This window comes from Canis lupus, chromosome 11 (genome assembly GCF_011100685.1).
Source record: "Canis lupus familiaris isolate Mischka breed German Shepherd chromosome 11, alternate assembly UU_Cfam_GSD_1.0, whole genome shotgun sequence".
NCBI classification, from domain to species: Eukaryota; Metazoa; Chordata; class Mammalia; order Carnivora; family Canidae; genus Canis; species Canis lupus.
In genome coordinates, this window is record NC_049232.1 from 64427328 (window position 1) to 64450134 (window position 22807).

General features: G+C 40.6%; 1 protein-coding gene and 1 long non-coding RNA gene across 4 annotated transcripts in view; one reads left to right on the forward strand and one right to left on the reverse strand.

Annotated features, from left to right (window-relative positions):
* ELP1 (elongator acetyltransferase complex subunit 1) overlaps positions 1-22807 on the reverse strand; it is a 58566-nt gene that overhangs the window by 24575 nt on the left and 11184 nt on the right. For all 3 annotated transcript variants that reach the window (XR_005367131.1, XM_038553037.1, XM_038553036.1), the window contains exons 10-28: positions 22426-22519; positions 19925-20155; positions 18751-18921; positions 17699-17798; positions 15870-16052; positions 13546-13652; positions 13114-13217; positions 12214-12267; positions 12024-12129; positions 10872-10987; positions 10452-10525; positions 9632-9710; positions 9452-9531; positions 7672-7809; positions 7483-7568; positions 7028-7176; positions 4805-4928; positions 3799-3896; positions 2158-2359 (exon numbers count right to left, since the gene is read on the reverse strand). Coding sequence is in view for 2 of the 3 variants with exons in the window: in XM_038553037.1 (XP_038408965.1) it covers positions 2158-2359; positions 3799-3896; positions 4805-4928; positions 7028-7176; positions 7483-7568; positions 7672-7809; positions 9452-9531; positions 9632-9710; positions 10452-10525; positions 10872-10987; positions 12024-12129; positions 12214-12267; positions 13114-13217; positions 13546-13652; positions 15870-16052; positions 17699-17798; positions 18751-18921; positions 19925-20155; positions 22426-22519 (2296 nt within the window). In the remaining variant the exon portion in view is untranslated. The remainder of the gene's footprint in view (positions 1-2157; positions 2360-3798; positions 3897-4804; positions 4929-7027; positions 7177-7482; positions 7569-7671; positions 7810-9451; positions 9532-9631; positions 9711-10451; positions 10526-10871; positions 10988-12023; positions 12130-12213; positions 12268-13113; positions 13218-13545; positions 13653-15869; positions 16053-17698; positions 17799-18750; positions 18922-19924; positions 20156-22425; positions 22520-22807) is intronic.
* Positions 287-22441, forward strand: LOC111098125. Its single transcript, XR_005367132.1, has 4 exons — positions 287-424; positions 4188-4280; positions 7742-7895; positions 20569-22441. It is a non-coding gene; the product is annotated as an uncharacterized LOC111098125 (long non-coding RNA).

Consider the following 22807-nt stretch of genomic DNA (forward strand, 5'->3'; position numbering starts at 1 on the left):
ACAGTCAAATAAAACTGCTTTAAAATAGCATTTCCCATAGTGTTCCCTAACTGTTCCATAGGATAATAAAAGGCAACACCAAAAAACCATTCTCAGGTCAAGTAAGTTTGTGAAACACTGGGCAAAACAAAGCTAAACAGATTCCTTTGCTGAAATGTTTCACTAATATATCTTCATAATTTACCAAAATATATACTTTGTGAATTTCTGTTAGGAAATAGGCAGGAATACCAGAGTCCTATCTTAAATGACAGTTATGATCTAAATTTAGCATGGAATGTGAAACCCATGTATTGTCAAAACCATCCATCAAAAAAGCTTATAAAGGCACAGGTATGGGAAACTGACCTAGCATCTCTGGCTCATCCATTTCTTCCTCAAATAGGAAGAGGCTGCTGTTCTTTGGTTGAGCACTAAGATGAAGGTAGCTGGCTGGGGGGTGGGGAGGGGGTGGTCATGCGGTATCTTTAGATCCTCGATTCACTCGGTACAGTTGAGATAATCATGCTGTGAGAGGCACACAAGACCTGAAATTGACTACGGGGCTGGCAGATTCATGTATCCCCTCTCAGGCAAACTCCAGTACATGTATCATCCCTGATAAAAACAGGTAGAATCATCTCCACAATTTAAACAGCTCTTTCTTTTTTATATAAACTGCCTAAGTTAAAGTGCACATGAAGTGACTCCACCTTCTACCGTTTCTCAACAATCTCTGACAACCGCCTTCCCTACCTTTTTTTGCTAACCATCTAGGAGAACTGGGTGAACACCATAAGGCATGACAAACAGCAAGCTCGGAGTTATAAAGAATGTAAGAGATGATAATAGTCCCGAAGAACAGAGCTGTAAGGTATAAACGACCAAAACATAAATTCCTAAAGCAGAAGTAACAACGGAGCCAGAATGAGAAACTAAAAGGCTTAATATAGGGAATTCACAAAAACTAAAGAGTTTTGGAAACTCTTAATGGAAATTAAGAGGCCTTATAGAAGAGCCTGCAGATCCAATAACCAGAAAAAGAATGTGGTAACCTTACACATTTTTATGACCCACAGAAAAAGGAAGAATGCAAACAACTAAGGAGGATACTGTATATACATTTAACAGGATTTAAATTGGAGTTTTTTCAGGACTGCATTTTTTTTGAAACCATAACAGTATTTTTGGGGTGCCTTAGTAGCTCAGTCAGTTAAGCACCTGCCTTCAACTCAGGTCATGATCTCAGGATCCTGGGATCAAGTCCCACATGGGGCTCCCTAATTAGTGGGGAGTCTGCTTCTCCCTCTCCCTCTGCCCCTCCTTTCACTCATTCTTTCTCGATTTCTCTCTTAAATAAATAAAATCTTAAAAAAAACCACAGTATTTGTAAAACTCTAAAAAGGGCAGGGGGAATAATACACTAATCACTTTCCTCAAGCACAGCTGAGAGAGCAGAGCCCCTATTCACCTCTTCTCCCAGGTAGCCCTTAAGCTTCCCTCCCTCTAAGAAATCAGACTGACATAGGGCTGCCTCTGGTTCAGACAATCCCCAGACCCTGACACAGCTAAACTGCCTTTGCTTTCAGAATGCTTATACATTTTGCCTTTTCTTTTACCTCATTTCTCATAAATGTTATTATGGTTTCCCAGTGATCTACTGTCTATACCTGAATGGCTCCACTCCAAAACTCATGTTTACCTTCTGACTGGGCACATAGCCCCACAGCTACTCTGTGCTAGGTGTGGCCATATGATGTAAGTTTTGGCAAATGAGATGGAACAGAAGAAACAGTGTAACTTTCAGGTCATTTCCAACTTCCAGTGTTCTCCTGCAGCTCTAGCTTTTTCCTCTTGCTAAGGACTGGAATAAGGGTGTGGAGAAAAATCCAGCTACAACCATCTGCCTGAGATGACAGTGTCATGATGGAAGGACTTCTCAGTTCTTCTGTGAGAGACAGAAGCTTTATCATGTCACTGTACTGGGGGACTCTCACTGTAGCACTTTAACCTTTACTTAATAAACCCTTCTATATCATCTCATTAATTTTTATTAGTGAACAGGAGACTGCCTCAAGGTATGCTGTCCTAAATTTACTTGCAAAAATTGCCAAAGAAAGGAAGAAACAGAACACCTTTGGGAGAGTTATTTCAGAAAACCTGAACAGCCACGTTTACCTGCCAGAGTTCTGCCAAGGTCAGCCAGCTGGTCTTTGGTCAAGTTAAGCTGGGCCGCCACGCAGAGAGCTTGTTGCCAGCTGCCACTAGCCAGAAAGGCATTGAGAGCTTTTTCGTGGGCTCCACAGCGGGCAAACACAAGCCCCGCTGGCTCATAGAGATGCTCCTGTGTCAGGTGTTCTCCATAAGCAATGCTGATATCCTGTGGCGAGAGGAGATGCGGGTTAGTAAGGAAAGGTACAGTTTCTTAACCTCCAATGTAGGCTGTCTCAGTCACTACATTTGACCCTCTCTTGAATTACTTAGGAATATCCTGTGGTTAGTCAGTGATCTCAATCACTGAGGATGTGCCATGTATCCACTCAACAAATAATTACTGAGTACTACTCAGGACAGCAGGAATCACACAGTAATGCAAAAAATAACAAACAGGCAAGAAAAACAAATAACAAGAACCACCAAAAGGTCCTGCTCTTGTGGAGACAGAGAATGGACTTATAAACACAATATGGCCTGTGACATAGTGGTCGAGAGAGAGCGAGATGGGGGTGCTATTTCAGAGCACTGTGAGGAGAATAAGCCATGTGAAGAGTTACGGCAGAGTATCCCAGGCCAAGAGCTACAGAAAGCACCATGGCCATCTGGCAGGGATGTGTAGGGAATACACAAGACGGAGTAAGAAGAAGGCTGGGGTGACTGGAGAAAAGAGACCACAGAAGAGAGGAAGAGACAATGAAAATAAGAGCCAAGAGGCAGCCATCAGCCCAATTCTCTATCCCCAGGCTCAATGTTACGCAGGAACACAGACACACAAAGTTCCTGCCTTTAAGCAGCCCACAGGCGGTGGGGTAAACAAATCAGTGCATCAGCACTTTGTTATGTGTCATCACTGAGGGAAGAAGGTGACCTGGGAGCTTGGTTGGGCACCTTGCCCTGGAACAGCTTTCTGGCAGAGGAGACCTGATAGTTGAAAGACAAGTGAGGCTGAACACAGGGGCAGGAAGAGGCCTGGAAGGGGCAGCCGATGCTAAGAAAGCAGGCAGGAGCCAGAGCACAGAGACATGGACCAACTGCAAAGGGCAGTCAGTGATGGTGGCAAGGATGAGCAGTGGTTATGGGTACAGGCTCTGGGGTCAGACAGCCTGGGCTCTGCATCCCAGGCCAGTGGCTTCACACTCCAGCTCCAGGAAGCAAGCTGTTTTCTCATCTGTTCACCTTATCAGGTCTTTATGAGAATCATACAGTACATTTAGCAAAGTATCCGACATATAAGCAAAACTAAATAGATGTTTGTTTAAACAAACAACCTAACTGTATATCCTTTTATTCTAAACTACATGAGAAAAATCTACACGCCTCAGGATGACCTGTCATGTGACAGCAAGGCTGCGCTGGAGCAAGGTATCCCATGCAGAAGCTGCCATGGTATTCATGATGAGGAATGGGGGACAACTCCTAGGTTTCCAGCCTGGGCAATTTCTTCAAATAGGGGTAGGTCAGGGCCATTCTCTTAGAGAAGATTTCAAGATGAGGTGAATTCATTTGAAGATAAACCCTGAAACCAAGAATTCGGGATCCTGACCCCTTTCCAGCTAAGGGACAAAGCAAAGTCAGAAGAGCCTCATTTCGCACTCCACTCACCTTGTACTGCTGCGAATCTGATGGGTATAACTTCAGAGCTTCCTTATACAAGTTTTTATCTTTTACTAAGTTTAAGCATTCTGAGAAGTATTCAGGTCCTGAAGAATAAGATTCATACACACACAAGTTTAAGACTTTAGAAGCATAATGGATTTCATTTATACCAATGGTCTCTCAACGAAATCAACAAGGGACCTTGGTAAGACCTGCAGAATCAGAGTATCAGGAAAACAGAATACAGGAGTTTTAATTTTAGCAAAGCACGTTGGCAGATACGACGTATTGAGAGGCACTGCTTGGGATCAGAGTTCTATGTAAAAGGCTACTTTATACACTATCCCTGATAAAATAACCACCTGACCTTGTGTTTTCTCAACCTCCTCCATTAGGATCATCTGGGGAGCTTATCAACCATACGGATGCCTGAGTCCTATCCCAGCCCAGCTCAATTAGATTCTCCAAAGAAGCTCAATGACACCCAGGTAACTTCCTTATCCCCATCTTAGCTCTGTGGAAAAAACCACAACTGCTGACACCAGGAACTCCAGCGTGGGACAGGGCTGGGGTAAAGCAGAACAACTGGCATCGTGCTAGTCCTATTCCATCACTACCAATTACAGCTCTGTCCCTCTGGGAGCTACCGGTGGGCACGATACTCACTCCAGATAAACTACCTGTCCCTCAGGTGTTTGCAAATACCATGGGAGAAAAGTGAATTATCAATTTTCATTCTGAGATACTGAAATGAATTTAGGAGGTGGTCATCCTTAACCCAAAAAGGATCTGCTCCATTGTTTTAGTTAGGGAGCTCCTCTAGTTCATTACAAGTCATTTGCTTTGCCTTCAGCTTTTCAGAACATATGATAAAATTAGGTGCACATACATTAACTTTAAATTTTCAGGAGCAGAAACTACAGTCTATGTCTAAGCCAACACTTTAACTTAGATCTGTCTAGCTCCAAAGAAAATCTGAAGCAGAAATAAACATATTAATCCTTGCACTTACCACATTTGCTGAGGTGGCCAATGGCTTTTTCATATCGTTTCAAGTATTTGTCTATAGTGAACCGCTGGTAATTAGTTTCCATTTTCTTAAGTGTATTAAGAAATGGAAGATATTCTTTGGGATCCTTAAAAACACACACACAAACACACACACCAATAAGTGACTTTTATTGCTTACAATTACATTTATTTATAATATGCATAAAACAATTATAATACTCAATAAACCAAAAGCTACATAATTTTTAAGCTACGTACTACATTAGTATATTAATCGCATACTATATAACATATAAAATGAAACATAAAACAAGTTTTGGTGAAAATGCTTTAACCTATAAGCATTGTCTTCATTCTGAATAATGACGATGTTCTCCTATTCAGTTTCACAACCACTTATTTAAGAGGCAAATAAGGAAAACAAGGTTTCAATGTATAAGATATTCAAAAATGCATCCAAGTTTCTCCAGAAGTGCAAGGCATTGTGCTTGGAGCTGTTTGCATGACATCTCATGCCCTCCCTCTACAAGTTTTTTTTTTTTTTTTTTAAGATTTTATTTATTCATGAGAGACACAGGGAGAGAGGCAGAGACACAGGCAGAGGGAGAAGCAGGCTCCCTGTGGGGAACCTGATGTGGGACTCAATCCCGGGACCCCGGGAACATAACCTGAGCCACAAGTAGATGCTCAACCACTGAGCCACCCAGGCATCCCATTAAGATTTTACTTCTATAGACAAAGAGAGAGAGAATGTGCACATAGGCACACTTGTGTGTTGGGGGAGGGGCAAAGGGAGAGGGAAAGAGAGAATCCCAAGGGTACTCCATGCTGAGCATGGAGCCTGAGGTGGGGCTCGATCCCAGGACCCTGAGATCATGACCTGAGCCGGAATCCAGAGTCAGACGCTTAACCAACTTGCCCTACCTTCCAGCAAGTTTTAAAACAAAGGTAAAATTGTATTGAGTTGAAGACAAAACTCTAAGACCCTGCCAACCAAGATTTTATTAGCACTGTCTGCAGCTCTGTGCCATGCCCCAAAAACTTTTCTTTCTAAAGAACAGATGCTCCTTGTTCTTAATGCAATTTCACTGGACAGAAGACAGAATAAATACATGTAATAATAATCTAGAAAAAAAAACCCAAGAGAAAAAAATTAAATACTCATGCATGTAATATAGAGAACAACTACAGGCCAAAGTGCTCAACTGACAAACATTTAGAAATAATTCGCTATGTACAAAAAATACAACCAAGCCTCACCCTCAGGAAACCTACCATCTAGTAGAGGAGCTAGAATGATATGCAGGGGTAGGCAACGAGTGCAGAAGTGCATGAGGCCAATCTCATCCAGTCCCTATGGGTGGGCAGGGAGGCAAGAATGGAGCACTGGCAGGATGCTACCTTGGCATCCTTTCCTTAGACGAGTGAGAATTAGGCTGGTGAATGGGGAAGGGGATGGTGGTGAAAGCCCACAGGCCCATGGGAAGCAGAAATAACACTACCTGCAGAGGTGTGTGGTTGCTAGGGGGACAAAAGCACCGCTTCTCCTCTACCGAGAGCTGAGAAAAAGGCACAACATCAAGAGGAGCAGATACACAGAGACCAGGTCCTGGGAGGCAGGTGCCTAAGTCGTATTACAGCTTCTGAACTTTATCCCAGGGGCAATGGGGAGCCTACGAAGGATTTCAAATAGGAGAATGAAGGATCAAAATTTCCTTTTGGAAAGATGCTTCTGGCAAGAGCAAGGAGAAGGATGACAGGATGAAACTGAGGCTGTAGAAACCAGACTGAACACTGTGCAGACCAGGGGCGCCCAAGCTTTTCAATGAGCATGCCAAGGTGGGACAAGAGGCCCCAAACCTTCCTATTCTCTGTGCGCCCACTTGCCAGCCATCTAAGAAGGAACTGCATGGGAATAGGAATCATTCGCTGTATTTCCTCTACAAGAGAATTTGTTCACATGTATGACCATAATCTTAAAAATAATCATGTAACTTTATTTCACTTGTTCAACCTGGCATCCAAAACACTGATCAGCCCCGAACTATGATAGAGAATGAGGCTTAGAAGCAGAAACCCTGGAAAGCCCCAGCTCTGCCCCCCAGGCCTGTACTCGCTGTGTTCACATCAGACAAGATCCCGTGCTGCCCAGGGCAGGGTTTCCAACTGCCACAACCACAGAACCAAGATCCAAAAGGACATTCAAGCAGTTAACAGCACGTACCTTCTGTGACTTTTCGGCTACCATGAGGACCAAATCAAAGTCATAGGTCCCGAGAGAATGATCATATAACTCATTAACATCTACCAGAAGCAGCAAATACTTCAAGGCCTCTTCAGCACTCACAGCATCAGGAACTGGTGGAGTCCTGCCTGTCAGAGTGTACGGAAACAAAACACAACAAAGCCAGTTGGGGAAAAAACCCACACATGTAGCAACATAACCAAAAAGAAAAAGTAACAAACTTTCTTGACAGAATTGGATACCATATGATTTCTTTTGTACAAGTTTTGTAGGGAAGTACTCAAAAAAACTGACACAGGTCTTAAAATGGCAACCAAAAAGCCACATATTAATGTGTGATGTGGCTCTGACTGTGGTCAATGAGCTCTCCAGAAGCCTGGAAGCCTGGTGACAGCCGAGGCCCCGTGAAATACCAACCGTGAATGGGTCTCTACCTTGAAGCTCGTGTACCTTCTGCAGCACAATCTCCAGTTCTGGGGTTGTTTTCTTCACATGAGAGGTGAGTATTGACAGGCAATACCTGAGGTAAGTGAAAAACACCAGAATAAGAATGAACAAGGTGAGTAAGGATAGCAGTACGCTTCTGTGACTCAAAAAGTGCCAACTAATGATGGCGCACATACTTGTGGGGATTGATGCTCTCCATGGCTACTCTCAGAGTATCACAGATAAGATCTACTTTTTTCCCATCAGGATCCCTGGACAGCTGGACAGCGCTGGTAACTGGTGGAGGATACATGGTCTTTGTAACATCTTCTTCCCTAAGAACAAGTCATTAAGAGGTCACTAACTGAACATGTGGCTCCTGATACCAAATGACTGACATATACCCAGGCATGCTGAAGAGGTAATAAAAATGGCTTTTGGAAAAGTTTCATCGCTTTTCAGCCTTTTGGCTAAGACCAAATGTGGAAACAGGATCATCATATTCACATAAGGTGAAAAATGAACAAACAAATTGAGAAATGAAAACATGTCTACAATGAGGGGCTCCTGGGTGGCTCAGCTGGCTGCTAATTATCTGGCTTTGGCTCAGGTCATGATCTCGGGGTCCTGGGTTTAAGCCCCAAGTCAGGCTCCCTCTGCTCTTCCGCCCTGCTTGACTCTCTCCTTCTTCCGCTCTCAAATAACTGAATCTTTTTTTGTTTGTTTTTTAAATATTTCATTTATTTATTCATGAGAGACACAGAGAGAGAGAGAGAGAGGCAGAGACATAGGCAGAGGGAGAAGCAGGCTCCATGCAGGGAGCCTGATGTGGGACTTGATCCTGGGACTCCATGATCACGGCCTGGGCCAAAGGCAGGCGCTCAACTGCTGAGCATCATGTGAGCATGCCACACAAGCATCCCGCTAAATCTTTTCTTTTTAAAAGCACATCCACAAACGCTTGTACAGTGATATAGATGTTTCATTCACATTAGCCCCAAACTGGGTACAGACCAGGTGTCCAATTGCAGGGGTACAAATAAACAAATTGTAGCATATTTGCATGAGGGCACACTACTGAGGCGTAAACAGGAACAAACTAGTGATACCAGCAAAAACATGGGTGAATCAAGGTAATGTGCCAAATGAGAGCAGCCTAACTTACTAGGAAGAGTAAATACCATAGGATTTCACTTATATAGAGTTCTTCAACAGGCAAATCTGATCCACAGTGAAAAACTCATGACAGTGGTTGCCTAGTGGGTGGGGACAAGACTGACTGACACAAGGTTTGGAGGAACTTTCTGAGGTGAAGGAGGTGTTCTCTATCTTGACAGAGGTTTGGGTACATGGAAGTACACACTGGTCAGAACTCACTGAATAGTGCATTTATGATTTATGCGTTTCACCACATGTGAATCTGACTCGCAGAGAATGCACTCTAGTCAGCATTCTACAAAGTGAAATATTACGAGATTACGAGATAAAGTAGACTGACGCTGCAATTAACTTAAAATTTGCCTTAAAAACGATGAATGACATGGACAGATGGTACATCATGACAAAGCACACATAGGAAAATATGAACTAGAGAGTCTAGGTGGTGGCACAGGATGCTAACTCGACAATTCTCTCAACTTTTCTTATATGATTAAAATTGTTTCTTAGGTTGGAAACAAGACATTGCAGAAAAACATGCCATTTGCCCTCAATTTCATGAGACACATAGTCCCTAGGTACACCTAAAAACAGTCAATTATAATTCTAAATGACGTGTTTTCAAGTCTTAGTTTTAAATAGGCTGTTTTTAAAAAGGGTAAAGGGCAAAAATCTATTACAGGTGGCATCTCAGAGTTATAGTGATAAAAACAGTATCAAACGCCAAGTTAATTTTTCTCCTCTAGCTACTTATCTGTTTGATTTCCTAAACTAGATAAATTGTGGATATGATACTCACAAATTATTCAAAATACTTACTTCAATTCTGTGAAAAACAAATTAATATGATTTACAGAATCTATCTGCCTTATGAAGGTTTCCACATTTTCAAGAAACACCTACCCAAAAAAAAAAAAAAAGGACAAAAAAATTTTAGTTCCAATCGCACTGGATCAAGTTTTAGGTAGGCTAGAGTTAATACCACATTTACAAAGTTACCTTAGGGTTATGGTCATGGATCAGATTGAGATTGATTCTCAGTTTTCTCATGCATTCAAATGCTTCTTTAAACATAAGTCTGAAAAAAAAAAAAAGTCTGTGAAGCAGCAGGGAATGAACACAAAGGTCATATTATAAAAACTAAACTCCCTGGATCCAACACATTTCCTTATGATACAAACCAGTTATACTTAACAACTACTACTGGGTTGCTACTCTCAACTAACAGAATGAAAAATCAGGTACCAGATTCACTTGCCTTCTTAAAAGGTGGGACTTAGTCACCATGGCAATCTGGTGGACTACATCCCCACATATGTGTGACAGAAAATCATCACAAAACTTGGGTGTACTTTCTCTCTTAACAAGATGTTAAGAAAGGTCTTTCTAATACAAAGTTTCCCTAAAATAAATTAACAATGGATCATTTCCTTCACAACAGTGGCTCAGGCATTTTTGGGTCACAGGCTCCTCTGTACATCTGCCAAAAGCCTTAGGCCTTCTGCTTGAATAAATACACACAGAGTTTGGTACAATTTCCCTGGGTTCACAGACCATCTGAAACCCATATGGATCCCCTCAGGCTAGGAAACCCTGTCTTGCATGGTATGTTTCATCATTCTTTCTACAAGGAATACTTATCAGACTTTGTAATACAAAAATCAAAGTATAGGAAGAAAAAAAAAGCCTCAGAGAATCTGATTGATGACATGTGTAGTACACCTTTTTCATACTTTAAGTTTTAAAATTTTTAACAGAATAATTATTATCTTCACACAGAAGTTGTAACAAGTAAACTAGTTATATACATGGTTCTTACTTGTCCAGCCACTTCCGAATCTGAGCTAAAACCAGAGCTCGATGATGAACAACTTCTAAGTTTCCCCTTGGCATCTTAAATAAATCAGAACAATAATGTTTTTAATTGAATAGAAAAAATTTAAATACCCAGGATATACTTTACCTAACTCTTCATAGAGAACTACAATACTATAAAAATGAGCACACTTCCTGCAGAATCTAGTTGTGCTCCAGACAACCTTCTCTTCTAGCCTTGCTGGGCACAGCCTGAACTAACTTTACTCCTTTATGTAAAGCTAACAGAACCTAGCACCCAGGAAGGATTGGCTTATGATAAACTGTTACAAATGATAAGAGGGCCTAAAATACAATCTGCAAGAACTGTTTCGTATTGACAGTCTAATAATAATCAGAAACACACCCTGAAAAGTTAGCTTACCTGTAATATAAGCTTTGTGTCCTGGGGTACAACGGTGACAATACGTGAACCCCTCTCCACCTTCCGCAGAGATTCCCCTTTAGACACATGGCTGCTGCTCAGACCTGCATGTAAGGCTAAAAACACCAGTGGCTAAGCCATAAGAATCACTGTCATGACAAGCCACTTTCCATTAACCATAGTCCAAACTGAACATATGATCCAAAATAGAAGAAAGCAGGGATGCCTGGGTGGCTCAGTCAGTTAAGTGTCTGCCTTCAGCTCAGGTTATGATTCCAGGGGACCCTATCAGGCTCCTGCTCAGCGAGGAGTCTGCTTCTCCCTCTTTCTCTGCCCCTCATTTTGTGCTCTCTCAAATAACTAGTATCTTTAAAAAAAATTAAAAAAACAAAAACAAAATAGAAGAAAGCAATTAACAACCATACCCCTTTGCTCTCCCACTCAACCTTAAGACCAGTAGCCTTTCTGACTATATCATTCCTAGAACCTGCTTTCTCTTTCACAGAGCCCTCATGCATATTCACATACATAGCTTCTCAACTGATTTAGAAAACACAGGGAGGATGCGGTTTTTCTATTTCATCATCAGTGAAATGACATCAGTGAAAGATTCCTGGTTTCCAAGTTGGAAGCAGAGACTAAAAGTGAAGTTTTCTAGAACAAGAAACACACACACACACACACACACACACACACACACACACGGTGGGGGAAGGAGACACGTGGAACTAAAGAAAAAATGGACACAGTTTTCTATAAACCATGAGAGGAAGGAAGTCTTTCACATCTACAATGGAGGGTAGTCACAGTGAGCAAAGGAAGATTACAAAGAAGTTAGACCCAGTTTGCATCTACATGGTACCCTAAGGTAAAATACTGCATTAGTTATATAATCCTGAAAACATTTTAATTTCACAATGTTCTGGTCCATGGAGGACCTCCTTCTCTGGAGGTCTTTGCTAACTCATGTAAAATATTGAACTGAAATATGTTGAGATTAGGGGCTAAGTACATGAACTCTAAAGGTTTTCTCAGTCTAGGACTCTGATAAAAAGCCAAAGTAGGTGGTGAACATTAAAAGTCATTAAGACTTCAAAGGACAAAAAATATTAGAAGAGGGACTATTTTCTACTATACATGCTGAACACTTACTGTTAAATGAAGCATCTCTCAAGCAAAAACACTGGCAGGTATGGGAATGGGTGGTCAACAATAAAAATTCATCATATACTGCAAATGATGTGATATTTGAAGCAACCTACAACAAGGCAAAGGGGAAAGTTAGCTTTATCATTTGGAGCCAAAACTGAAAAAGATCCCACACCAAACCAAGCCCTGTTACCTCAGTGTCATTGATAAAAAAACGACACCTGTCACTCAGACCAAGGACACATTCCTGCAAAGAGACAAAACTGAAATTACAAATAGTTCTAACCAACTTTGTTAAACTAATTTTTCTATTACATAGTTCTATTGCCCTGTGGTTTCATAACGAAGTCCATGTCAAGACTGAATACAGTTACCTATCCTCAGAGTTACCACCCTCTCATTAGCCACCGAACACCTCAATACTACCACCACACCCTGTCCATTCCTTCATTCTCCTATCAGAGGGGACAATCATATCTATATTGATAGATTATAAATTCCAGAAGAGCAGAGGTTAGTCAGCTATTTTGTTCTGTAACCACTGTATCCACCCACCCAACACAATTACAGACATTCCAATATTTGATGAATGACAACCTACTGAATACTATTTTGGGGATTACATTTTTGCTGTCCCCAAATGGTACTTAAATAAAACTAACTCTGAATAATCTGTACAACAGGGGCTAAAAGTCTATCAACTGCATTTTTCTGTCTTTTAATGTATAGCTCCAAGGAAAGGAATCAACTATCTGCTAAATACATCCTGGATGATCTCTTAATCCCATTTCATACATGAAGAGGCCAAGGCTCAGAAACTTCTGATACCCTGAGATTAGGTGGAGACCCATATCTACCTCCCAAGCCCACATCCTTTTACCAAATGCCATCAGTTCTTGGGCCACCATTTTTTTTAAATTAAATTTTTAAAATTTAAATTCAATTTGCCAACATACGGTATAACACTCAGTGTTCATTCCATCAAGTGCCCTCCTTAGTGCCTGTCACCCAGTTGCCCTACCCCCCCCCCCCCCCAACCTCCCTCTGGGCCAACATTCTAAGTGGTAAAGCTTTCGGCCCTGCATTCACTTACCTCTCCCCCAATCATGGCCAATTCAGTCTGAGTGCACGGATAAGGAAACCGAACAGGAAATCCACCAGGGTTCTTCCATGGCTCAACAGCCAGAGAGGGGGACTCTGCAGGATTGGCAGATGAGATTTACAAAAAGCTGGTACACTCGCTGTAAAACACTGTTGCATCAATACTTGCTGAAACATTTAACATGCAATTTGGATCACTTTCCACGTATATTTTGGAAACTCATTAGGACACCCTGGTCCAATATAGGAGAAAACAGGGATAGAATCCATCTGCTAGTTCCACTCTACAGCTTACGGTTTTCTAGGACGGTTAAAAGACTTAACAGTCAATGTGGCACTGACAAGAAACTCACGAGCAAACATTCTTAAGAATTAAACATTTATGTAAGTCATAAACTCGCTTTCCTAACATTCTGATACTCACCCCAGAAGTACTTAAGTATCTGGCCACCAGCCAGCTGCAATGCTACAGACTTGGTCTTGGAATTACAACACAGACTGATTATGACTCCATCCACTGTCACAGATGAACTGATGAAAATTAAAAAAAAAAAAGCAAGAATGGGAATGTGAGCAGACCACTTTTCTCAAAAGTAGTAGCATTTCACTGATTTTGCAGAACAGAAAAAGAAATAAGCAATTGACCTTTGGGCTGCACTGCCTATTCAATACAATATATACATAATACATACACACACGTGCACGAAGATACACACTGATAGATAAATATTGCAAGCAGTAGCCCACACAAAATAATGACCCATCACATGACACTGTTTTCCACAATGCCAATAAGCTAGGTGTCTACGCTGTGAGGTCATCACTCCCATTCTGGCAGCAACTTAATACAATTTATAACAACTTAATGTCTTTGTTAGACATGCATGGTATCATTTCTGTCTCCTTAAAATACATACTGTAGTAAATAAAGCAATGAATCTGTAGGAAAATGAGCATACTCAGTATCTCTTATTGCTATCATATTCACTCATGGAAATCTGTGGGTCTTCATTAATGAGAAGAGGGGAAACTGTTACTGTCATTATATTTTTTTTTTCATGTGTCAATGAACAGAAAGTAGATATGTCTTAATAGAAGTGGAAAAAGTAAAAAAGAAGCAAGTGTTGCCAATGCTAATCGTTATTCAGAGACTTTTTGGCCAATACAAAGAATGGCCCAAATTTTGTGAGGATAAATTATCTGTGAATAGGTTAAGAGAAGACACTCCAGACCACAACTGACTGGGACTGGATCTAGGCTCTACCTATATGATGACAGGCAAGTTACTTAACTGCTCTGTACCTTCGTGGTCTGGCTATAAAACAAGGGTGCTAATAATACATACTTCAAAGAGGTAGTATGAGAAATAAGTTACCACAGCATTTAAAAGAGTATCTTTTACAGAATGTAAGGTATATTAATGTAAGATATAAAATATCATATATATATGGTATAAAAACCCATAAGCTAATTAAGAGACTTTATATTCCTTAAAGACATTAATACTGTATATAAACAAAATAGCCCTTTTTGGGGGGGAAACAAAAATCAAAGCAACAGAAATTTTAAATGGCTTCTCATTTCCTTTACAGCAAATGAGATGGATCTAGGTTTTCTTTATACAATCTGATGAAAAAGAATTTCAAATTTGCAGAAGCAGAAATTTGTACAATTTAGGTATTTCCGGATGTAAATTGCTATTACTTTTTATTATTTTTATTTTAATCCTAATGTAGGTAACAGAGTAGTATTAGTTTCAAGTGTACAATATAGTGATTCAACACTTCCAGACATCATCCAGGGCTCATCACAAGTGTCCCCCTTAATCCCTATCACCTGTTTCACCCATCTCCCATCCATTCTGCTTTTTAAAAGCTCCAGTTACGGTTAACTGAGTATTGCATATAGCTAGAACACTTCCTGTATCCGTCAGGATGCGAGTCAAAAATTAGTAGTTAGTGACTACAATGGAGTATGTTTTGTGTATACAATAAAAAAAAGTTCCTAATTTTGCAACAAGGGTTTTTTCAGAATTATAATCTGCCTAGGAAACTCTCAATTACAAAGTAGCCTGAGGATTAAACATTAGCTTAGACGTAATGTGCCAAGTTTTGACACTGGAAGCCTGAGGCTTTCTCGGAGCTGTCCTCACAAAGCTATCTACTGCACAATGGGGCTTGCGTCACAGAAAATAGCATTCATTACCTGAAACCTGTACTGTGACAAAGATGCAGTCTAGGATCAAAACAAAACTCAGGGCCAGCGAGCAGTGAAATTTTAGCAAAGAGAAAACAGAGAAGACTTTCTGGTACTACATGTAGTTAAGTGCCAAACTGAATATGTAGAAGAAGCCAGAAGCAGCATTTCGAAGTCACCACATCCAAGTGAAGTGCATGTATATAGACCTATTAACAAGGGTAACTGTAGCGGTTAATTCTCTTTGGCGAACAATTACCCTGCTAGAATGTACGTATATGCTGAATGAAAAATTTTAACACATCTTCAAAATGTTTCGCCCCATCTACTGGTATTTGTCCTATGTTCCACCCACTTCTTGATGCATTTTTGGGTTTGTATCTTGACGTGACTCAAAACTACACTTCACTCTCTTGCTAAGTGTGCTTAACAAGGAAGCTCCTGCCCTCAATCTTGCTCACTAGAAGTCAAAATCATCCTAGACCCAGAAAAGACAAAAGTGTAACACCATCTGCCTACGAGCACATGAAATTCAGGGAAGTGTGGCCATACCTAATATGGAGCTGCCTGTGCTCGTCATCCGCCTCAGAAGGGGCCACAGTCAGATGGTGAATGGCAGACTGAGGGCTGGACGGACTGTAGCTTACAGCCAGGAAAACGTCTTCCTGAATCCAGGTGATAAGGCTGAACTTCAATGGGTTTATTTCTTGATCTTCACCATTCTCAAACTGAAGTCTGTTTTAAATATTGAACAACGTGCAATACATGAATCAAACTTAGTATGACCGAGATTTTCCTAAGTGAAGAATGAACCACTTTGTATACGATCAATTCCTAATTATTTGGAGGGACAAAACCTGAGGTAATGCCAGAATATTTTTCTACTTATTTAGGCTTCTTATATTCTGAGATCTTTAGATTTGAAGAGAACACTTCAGGAAACTGACTATCCAAGAAATCACTTGCCCCAGGCCCTATAGTAACAAACTCCGGAGGCTTCCCCATCACCACTTGCCAGCATTCAAACCAGGCTCCAGCAGATACGTGGGTCTCAGAAGAGTGGTATTTTTCAGCATCTCATACCAAAACAACTAATTAGCTTCAGAGATGGTTTCTTTGGCCTGTAACACCTGCCTCCTGTAGTATTAACACATCAGAGGATAGCACATTTTTGCCACCTCTGGCAGGAACTCATAAGGGCTACTTCTCCCGCCTTCTAGCTTAAGTAGCAAATCCTCAGCACGCACTGAAGAAGCTGGGTCACTACCCTGATCTTTCTACTCAATCAGCTCTTCCAGGACTCCAGTCCCTCCACTGTGTTCTTCCCACCATGGGAGTATATTACTCCCTCCGGTCCCCACCGACACACTTCTCTCACCATGGCCAACCCTCCCCGTCCATCTCTGCTGATCCTAACCTAATCTCTTCTTCAAAGATGAAGTAAGTATTCATGTCCTTCATGAAATCTCCTAAATGACTTGGAGCTGTCCTCTCAATTTTTAAAAAAATGAAATTATGTTCTAAATTGTCTCACACTTCCTAGTTTGCCTTAAGTCTGTCCTCTAGTGGGTTCAATTCTGTGAAATGAAATAATCCACATAAAATGTTCTTTGAAAACGACTAAGCATTATATAGGCTGCCACCAAATCATAAGCAGGTTGAAAGCTTATATAAATCTATTAAATATACTGCATATACTTAAGAAACATATTGCTTATGAAATTCAGTTACTCATTTTAGTCAGTTTACTGTCCCTATTAATTTATAAACATATGCTCTCATGGGGCAGAGTTAAAGAACATGCGCTTATCAAATAGAATGCAATCAAATCCTGGATTCTCACAGAAGTCATATTATAATTAGTAATTATATTTCAGGGTCATTTCACAATACTTATACCTGAGGTACTCATTTATACCCAATCATTTATAACATTGTTTCAATGGGAAAATGCATTCTGATTTCCAACCTGAGGGACTCAAAACACAGCAACCCAAAGTTCCGGAGTGTGGGATGCAACAAAGACAGAGACTGCATTCAGTCAGCCAGTATGTGAACAAGAGAGCCCCTCATATACACAAGCAAATGCAGCTTGGCCCTACCACCCTTACCTCTACCTTTCCTACATGACCTTCCCTGGAGAACCAAGGGCTGCTGGAAGAAATGGCTTCTAAGCCAACTACCAGCTTGGCTCCACTGCCACCCATCAGCATATGGCATGCAGATACAAGATAACAGACTTCCCCACCAGGCTGAAAAACCAGGGCCCAGCCATCATATCTACTTGTTTCATTCAGCAACAGGCATGGAACAGTAACAGTTGGCTGAATTTAGGACTAACTGCTGTTCCCAGAGGTACAAGGTAATAAAAAACAACCTACTTGTATCGCTTTTCCAAATGAGGTGTTCTAAGAGAAACTTTAAATCCATTTCCACCCACAGCTCCCAGCTTCACTGTAAGGTCCACACTTGGACTATCATCTAGAAAATAAAAATGCAGTTACTATCTTAGTAACCCACACACATTTTTCCTAATACTAAGGGTACTAATCCTGCATTTAACCCCACTTTAGAAATAAAGCAATCTAGAAATAACCACATCTCAACCTCTTAATTCTGTTTACTTTTAAAGCTGAGAATCCAAGATGATTTGTAAACAATGCTACCAGTATCATGTGCCAATATAATTTACACCATGATCACAGAACTCACAGATAAAAACAAATGTCGGCTTCTCCTACACATCAGGAAAGCAACTAAAAACTCACAGAAATGGGATGGTGGAAGGACAGGTGGAGAAGCTAGAACACCTAAGTGAGATCCTCATCCATTCTTATTCAAGCAAACTGCAAACACTTTGGCATTCTCTTCCCTCATCTATAGAACAGAAAAACATGGGGCACCTGGGTGCCTCATTGGTTTAGCATCTGCCTTTGGCTTGGGTCTTCATTCTAGGGTCCTGGGATTGAGTCCTGCATTAGGCTCCCCATAGGGAGCCTGCTTCTCCCTCTGCCTATATGTTTCTGCCTCTCTCTGCGTCTCTCATGAATAAACATATAAAATCTTAAAAAAAAGAACAGAAAAACACCAGCTCTGATGCCACTCCTAGGAAGGCTGTGGGATCAAATGGAAATCTGTGCAAAGGCAATGGAACCTTAAAACATGTTAAAGATGCAATAAGATACTTTGCTACTTCCAGGGTGAATGTTATTCTTCAATCACGGACTCTTCAAGTTCAACAAGCGAAGAGAATCGCTCTTATAGGCCAGAGTGGGATCAGACTCCCTCCCACTCCAAAACCCCACAAATTCATTAGATATTATCATAATAATGAGATTAATTATTCTGGAGCTAAGGTAACACCACACTGTAACTCTCTTTTGTGCAGGAGGGACATGGTTCAGAACTTCTTGGTTAATGGTTTTGAACATACCACATTTATAAACAGAAATCTGGTTACTGGCATCTAGGATTGCAAGGTCGTTACTCTTTTTGGGATGTGCAGAGAACATGACTTGATTCACAGGGTGCGGGAGCAGCAATCTGTAGGTGCACATGGGAGGTGGAACCACACTCTGTTGGAAGACTGTCACCAATACCTTGTCTGGGTATGAGAGAGAGAAGAGATCAGATACATGCATGTTTCATTTGTAAAGTGCAACCAACATCTGACAGCACGGTGGCACTAATAACGGTGATAGAAAATATACAGCAATTCCTAAAAATGTTTGGTGTTTTTATTGTAAATAAGCGAAGCTTAAGTGTCAGGGCTCTGTCTCTGTCTGGCTACTGTCACCTCCAGGTCCAGAGCAGTCCAATGAGGGCAAGAAGGCCTTTGGGTCTAGCTTGAAACCAAGGCATGCGACCAAGCCAGACTGAACCAAGGCAATGATTCCCTTCGAAATCTTTAAACCACTCCCTGATGCACGTTTTTAGTAATAAGACCTATCTGATTAAGTCCCCTGTACAGAACATATAATTATAAAATTATATTAGGACTGCTACAGAGAATAAAATTCGCACAGCATCACACATTGCAATCTTAGAAACAAGTTTTCTTTATGTTATCAGCAGTAGGTAAACCATCTATTCAGGTGACTACTTCTTGCCCCAATTCCCTCTCCCCATCATACAAAGAACACCAACCAATCCTCACATTAGACAGTATCTGTGACTTGAACGTATTGGATAGATTATACAATTAACAAGTATTATATTAAAAAACAAAGCAACCCAAGTGAGGTGGGGGCAAGGGTCAATGTAAATCTATGTCAGAGCTAGGAGATAAGGCTCACACACCAATGCCACAAAATCAGTTTTCTTCTATACTTGGGGTCAAAATTTTCAATGTCTTCAAAGGCCAGAGAGGTAAATTCATGAAGAATTGGGGTGGGCAGGGGGAGGGAGGAGGAGGAGGAGGAAGGGATATGATTCTCAGCAGAGTACATGCCCCCACTAAGGGCATCCCCATCCAATCAAAATGAAACAAGAAATAAGTAAAAATAAACCAAACAACCAAAGCACCACACAAGCCAAAATTTCCCAGTTTTAGTTAAACCATCACATCTGCAGGAACAGGCTCACTGACATGCTTTCTAGCTCCTTACTTCCATCAATGACAGCCACGTTTGCCATATCACTCGAATTATCTCCTGAGCTCCGGTCAGTCGTCCAGTGCCAGTCATAGCAGAGGTAATGCCAGCCCTGGCAGAGAATATGGAGCCGGTATGGGGTCACCAGGTCCCACATCAGACACACAAGCTTGCTCTTCCCGCAGGTGCTGAAGGGCAGACTTTGCTTGAGATACCAGTGATAGTTCCCCACAGTCCAGAGCTGCACTGCAAGGGAGAAATGAGAGGAAAAACGTCAGAGGCCAGAGGACCAGACTGCCTATTACCTGCTGGACAGGGATAGGGGCAAGTGTTCCTTTTTCAAATGACCCTTCCTGCTTAGCCTCTTCACTCAAATAGTAATAGTAATGATAATAATAGTCAAGAAGTAGTTTTCCATGGGGATAATCTAAGGCCAGAAGCACACATTTATGCTGTCTCTACTTTTAAACTTTAGGGTCATGTGGACAGAAAATTAATAGGAAGACAGTGCTTTAGTGAGTTGTGTTCTCATATAAAGATTTAGAAAGAAAATTTGGCAATTAGATTAAAAGTATGACAACACTCAATTTGAGAACATTAGATTGCATCTAGCATCACTATATTGTATTAGGCTTAAGATGCTTATTATTTTCTTCTAGGAGCTTTACATGCAGTTATGTCCCGGCGATCTGGTATTAAGCATAATTCAGCTCTCCAAGGAAGAAGATCAATACTAATCCTTCATCAGCAATTGTTCCTTCCAACATCTGTTAAAAGAATAAGATCTAATCCTGGGGTACAGAGGAAATGGGGGAGATGCTGATGACAGCACAAACTTCGAGTTTATGTTCCGAGAATCTAACACAGAGCATGGTGATTATGGTTAACAATTTGTATGGTACGCTCAGAAGTTGCTATGAGCGTAGGTCTTAAATGTTCTTGCCGTAATAACCAAAATGGGAATTAACCATCCAAAGTTGGATGTTAACCAACTTTGCTGTGGTAAATATTTCACAAAACATATGCGTGTCAGATTATCATAGCATACATCTTAAGCTTGCACAATGTGTGTCAATTCAATCTCAATAAAGCTGGAGGGGGAAAGACCTAATGATGTTGAAACCAACCTTTGTTAGAACACTTTTACCAAGCTGTAAGTTGCTAAGTTAGACTACATACTCATGCTTTGTGAGGACAGACAATGGGGCTGTTCCTGAGCAATATTTTTATTCCGAGCATAACACAGTGCCAGCCCTTGACACTCTGGCTAATCAGTGGTTCACAACTCTGGCTGCATATTAATAATCAACTGGAAGCTTTTTTATTTTTAAATTAAGCACTGATGTACACATTCTAACACGCCATTCTAACACAACAAATTCAACTCTGAGATGAGGCCTGGATGGCATTTTTTTTTTTTTCTAAAGGCATAGCCAGCATTGAGAAGGACTGTGCCATGAATGAATTAAATGAGCTTCTAAATAACATTTCAGCTAAAGAAAAAGTTCTACTGATTAAAAAGTTTGAAAGCCACTTAAAAAAACAATCAAGCGAGAAGATTTATCAACAAAAATGTTCACTGCATTTTTGTTGATATGAAAAATCACAAAACTTTAAGTGCATAACAGAATGAGATTTAATAAGCTGTGGCACAAATGAATATTATACAGCAATTTAAAATGATGTCCATGGGTATCTGAAATGGAAAGATGTCTGTTATAAAACTACATGTATCATACTTATATACTTAACAAAAATGAGATCATAGCCATACACATAGAATCTGGAAGACAAGAAAATTTTAATAGTGCTCATTACTGAGCAACAGAATTATGGAAAAATTCTGTTTCTTCATCTTTACTTTCTAATATTTTCTCATATTACACATATACTGAAAAATATATATTTACAATCTAATCTACAATAAAAAGGCACAGAGATTATTCTTCCTTGTATCTAATGCCGTTTCTCTTTCACTGCTATAGTTTTCCTATGGCTAGCACTTTAGCTTCCTGCAGTAACACTATTCATACAGAGCCTAGATATTACTGGAAGGTATTTTGTAGATGTGATTACCCTTCACAATCAATTGACTTTAAATACAAAAGATTATCCTCCATAATGTGAGGGAGTCTCATGTAAGGTGTTTATGGCCTTAAGAGTAAAAACTGAGGTTTCCCAGAGAAGGAATTCCTCCTCAAGACTGTAAGACAGAACCTGCATGAGTTTCCAGAGTTCAGGCCTGTCCTTATAAATTTGAGACTCAGGACTGAAATATCAACTCTTAACTGAATTTCCAACCTGTCAACCTATTTGTCTAGAGAACCCTAAATGATACATGACTAAAAATCCCTAAATAATCAAAACCAAACCATTCCCTCGTTTCCATTTATCCCCCTCAGTTATCTCCGATTCCATTACAGGACAAAGCAGAAGGGAGAAAGGCAACTCCATAGCCTACTACTTTCAACGACATTTTATGTGGCATGGGGCTAAGATGCTAGGTGCTGTCTTACCATAGGTTTTTAAAGTGCAGTTTTCTCCCCTCTGAAGGTCTTCTAGCCAAACTGCAAGCACAGTGGAATCTGCATTCCAGAACAGGCCATTTACCTAATAGGGAAAAAAGGCAATGTCACTGGCTTTTAACTATGTATATACTTCAAAATCTTACATAAGAGCTGAATTCCCTGCCCTCACCAACCAAGTAATCCCATTACTTGAGCTGATCCTCAACTATAGATTAGGAACCCATAGAATCATTAACAAATCTAGTTAATATGTCATTATATGCAGGGATGTCAAAAAATGCATTATGCTTAAAAATTTACAAGACTTAACCAAATGCAAGTTGACATTTTTAGACAATCAAGGAAATTTGAAAGGGACTAGGTTTTACAT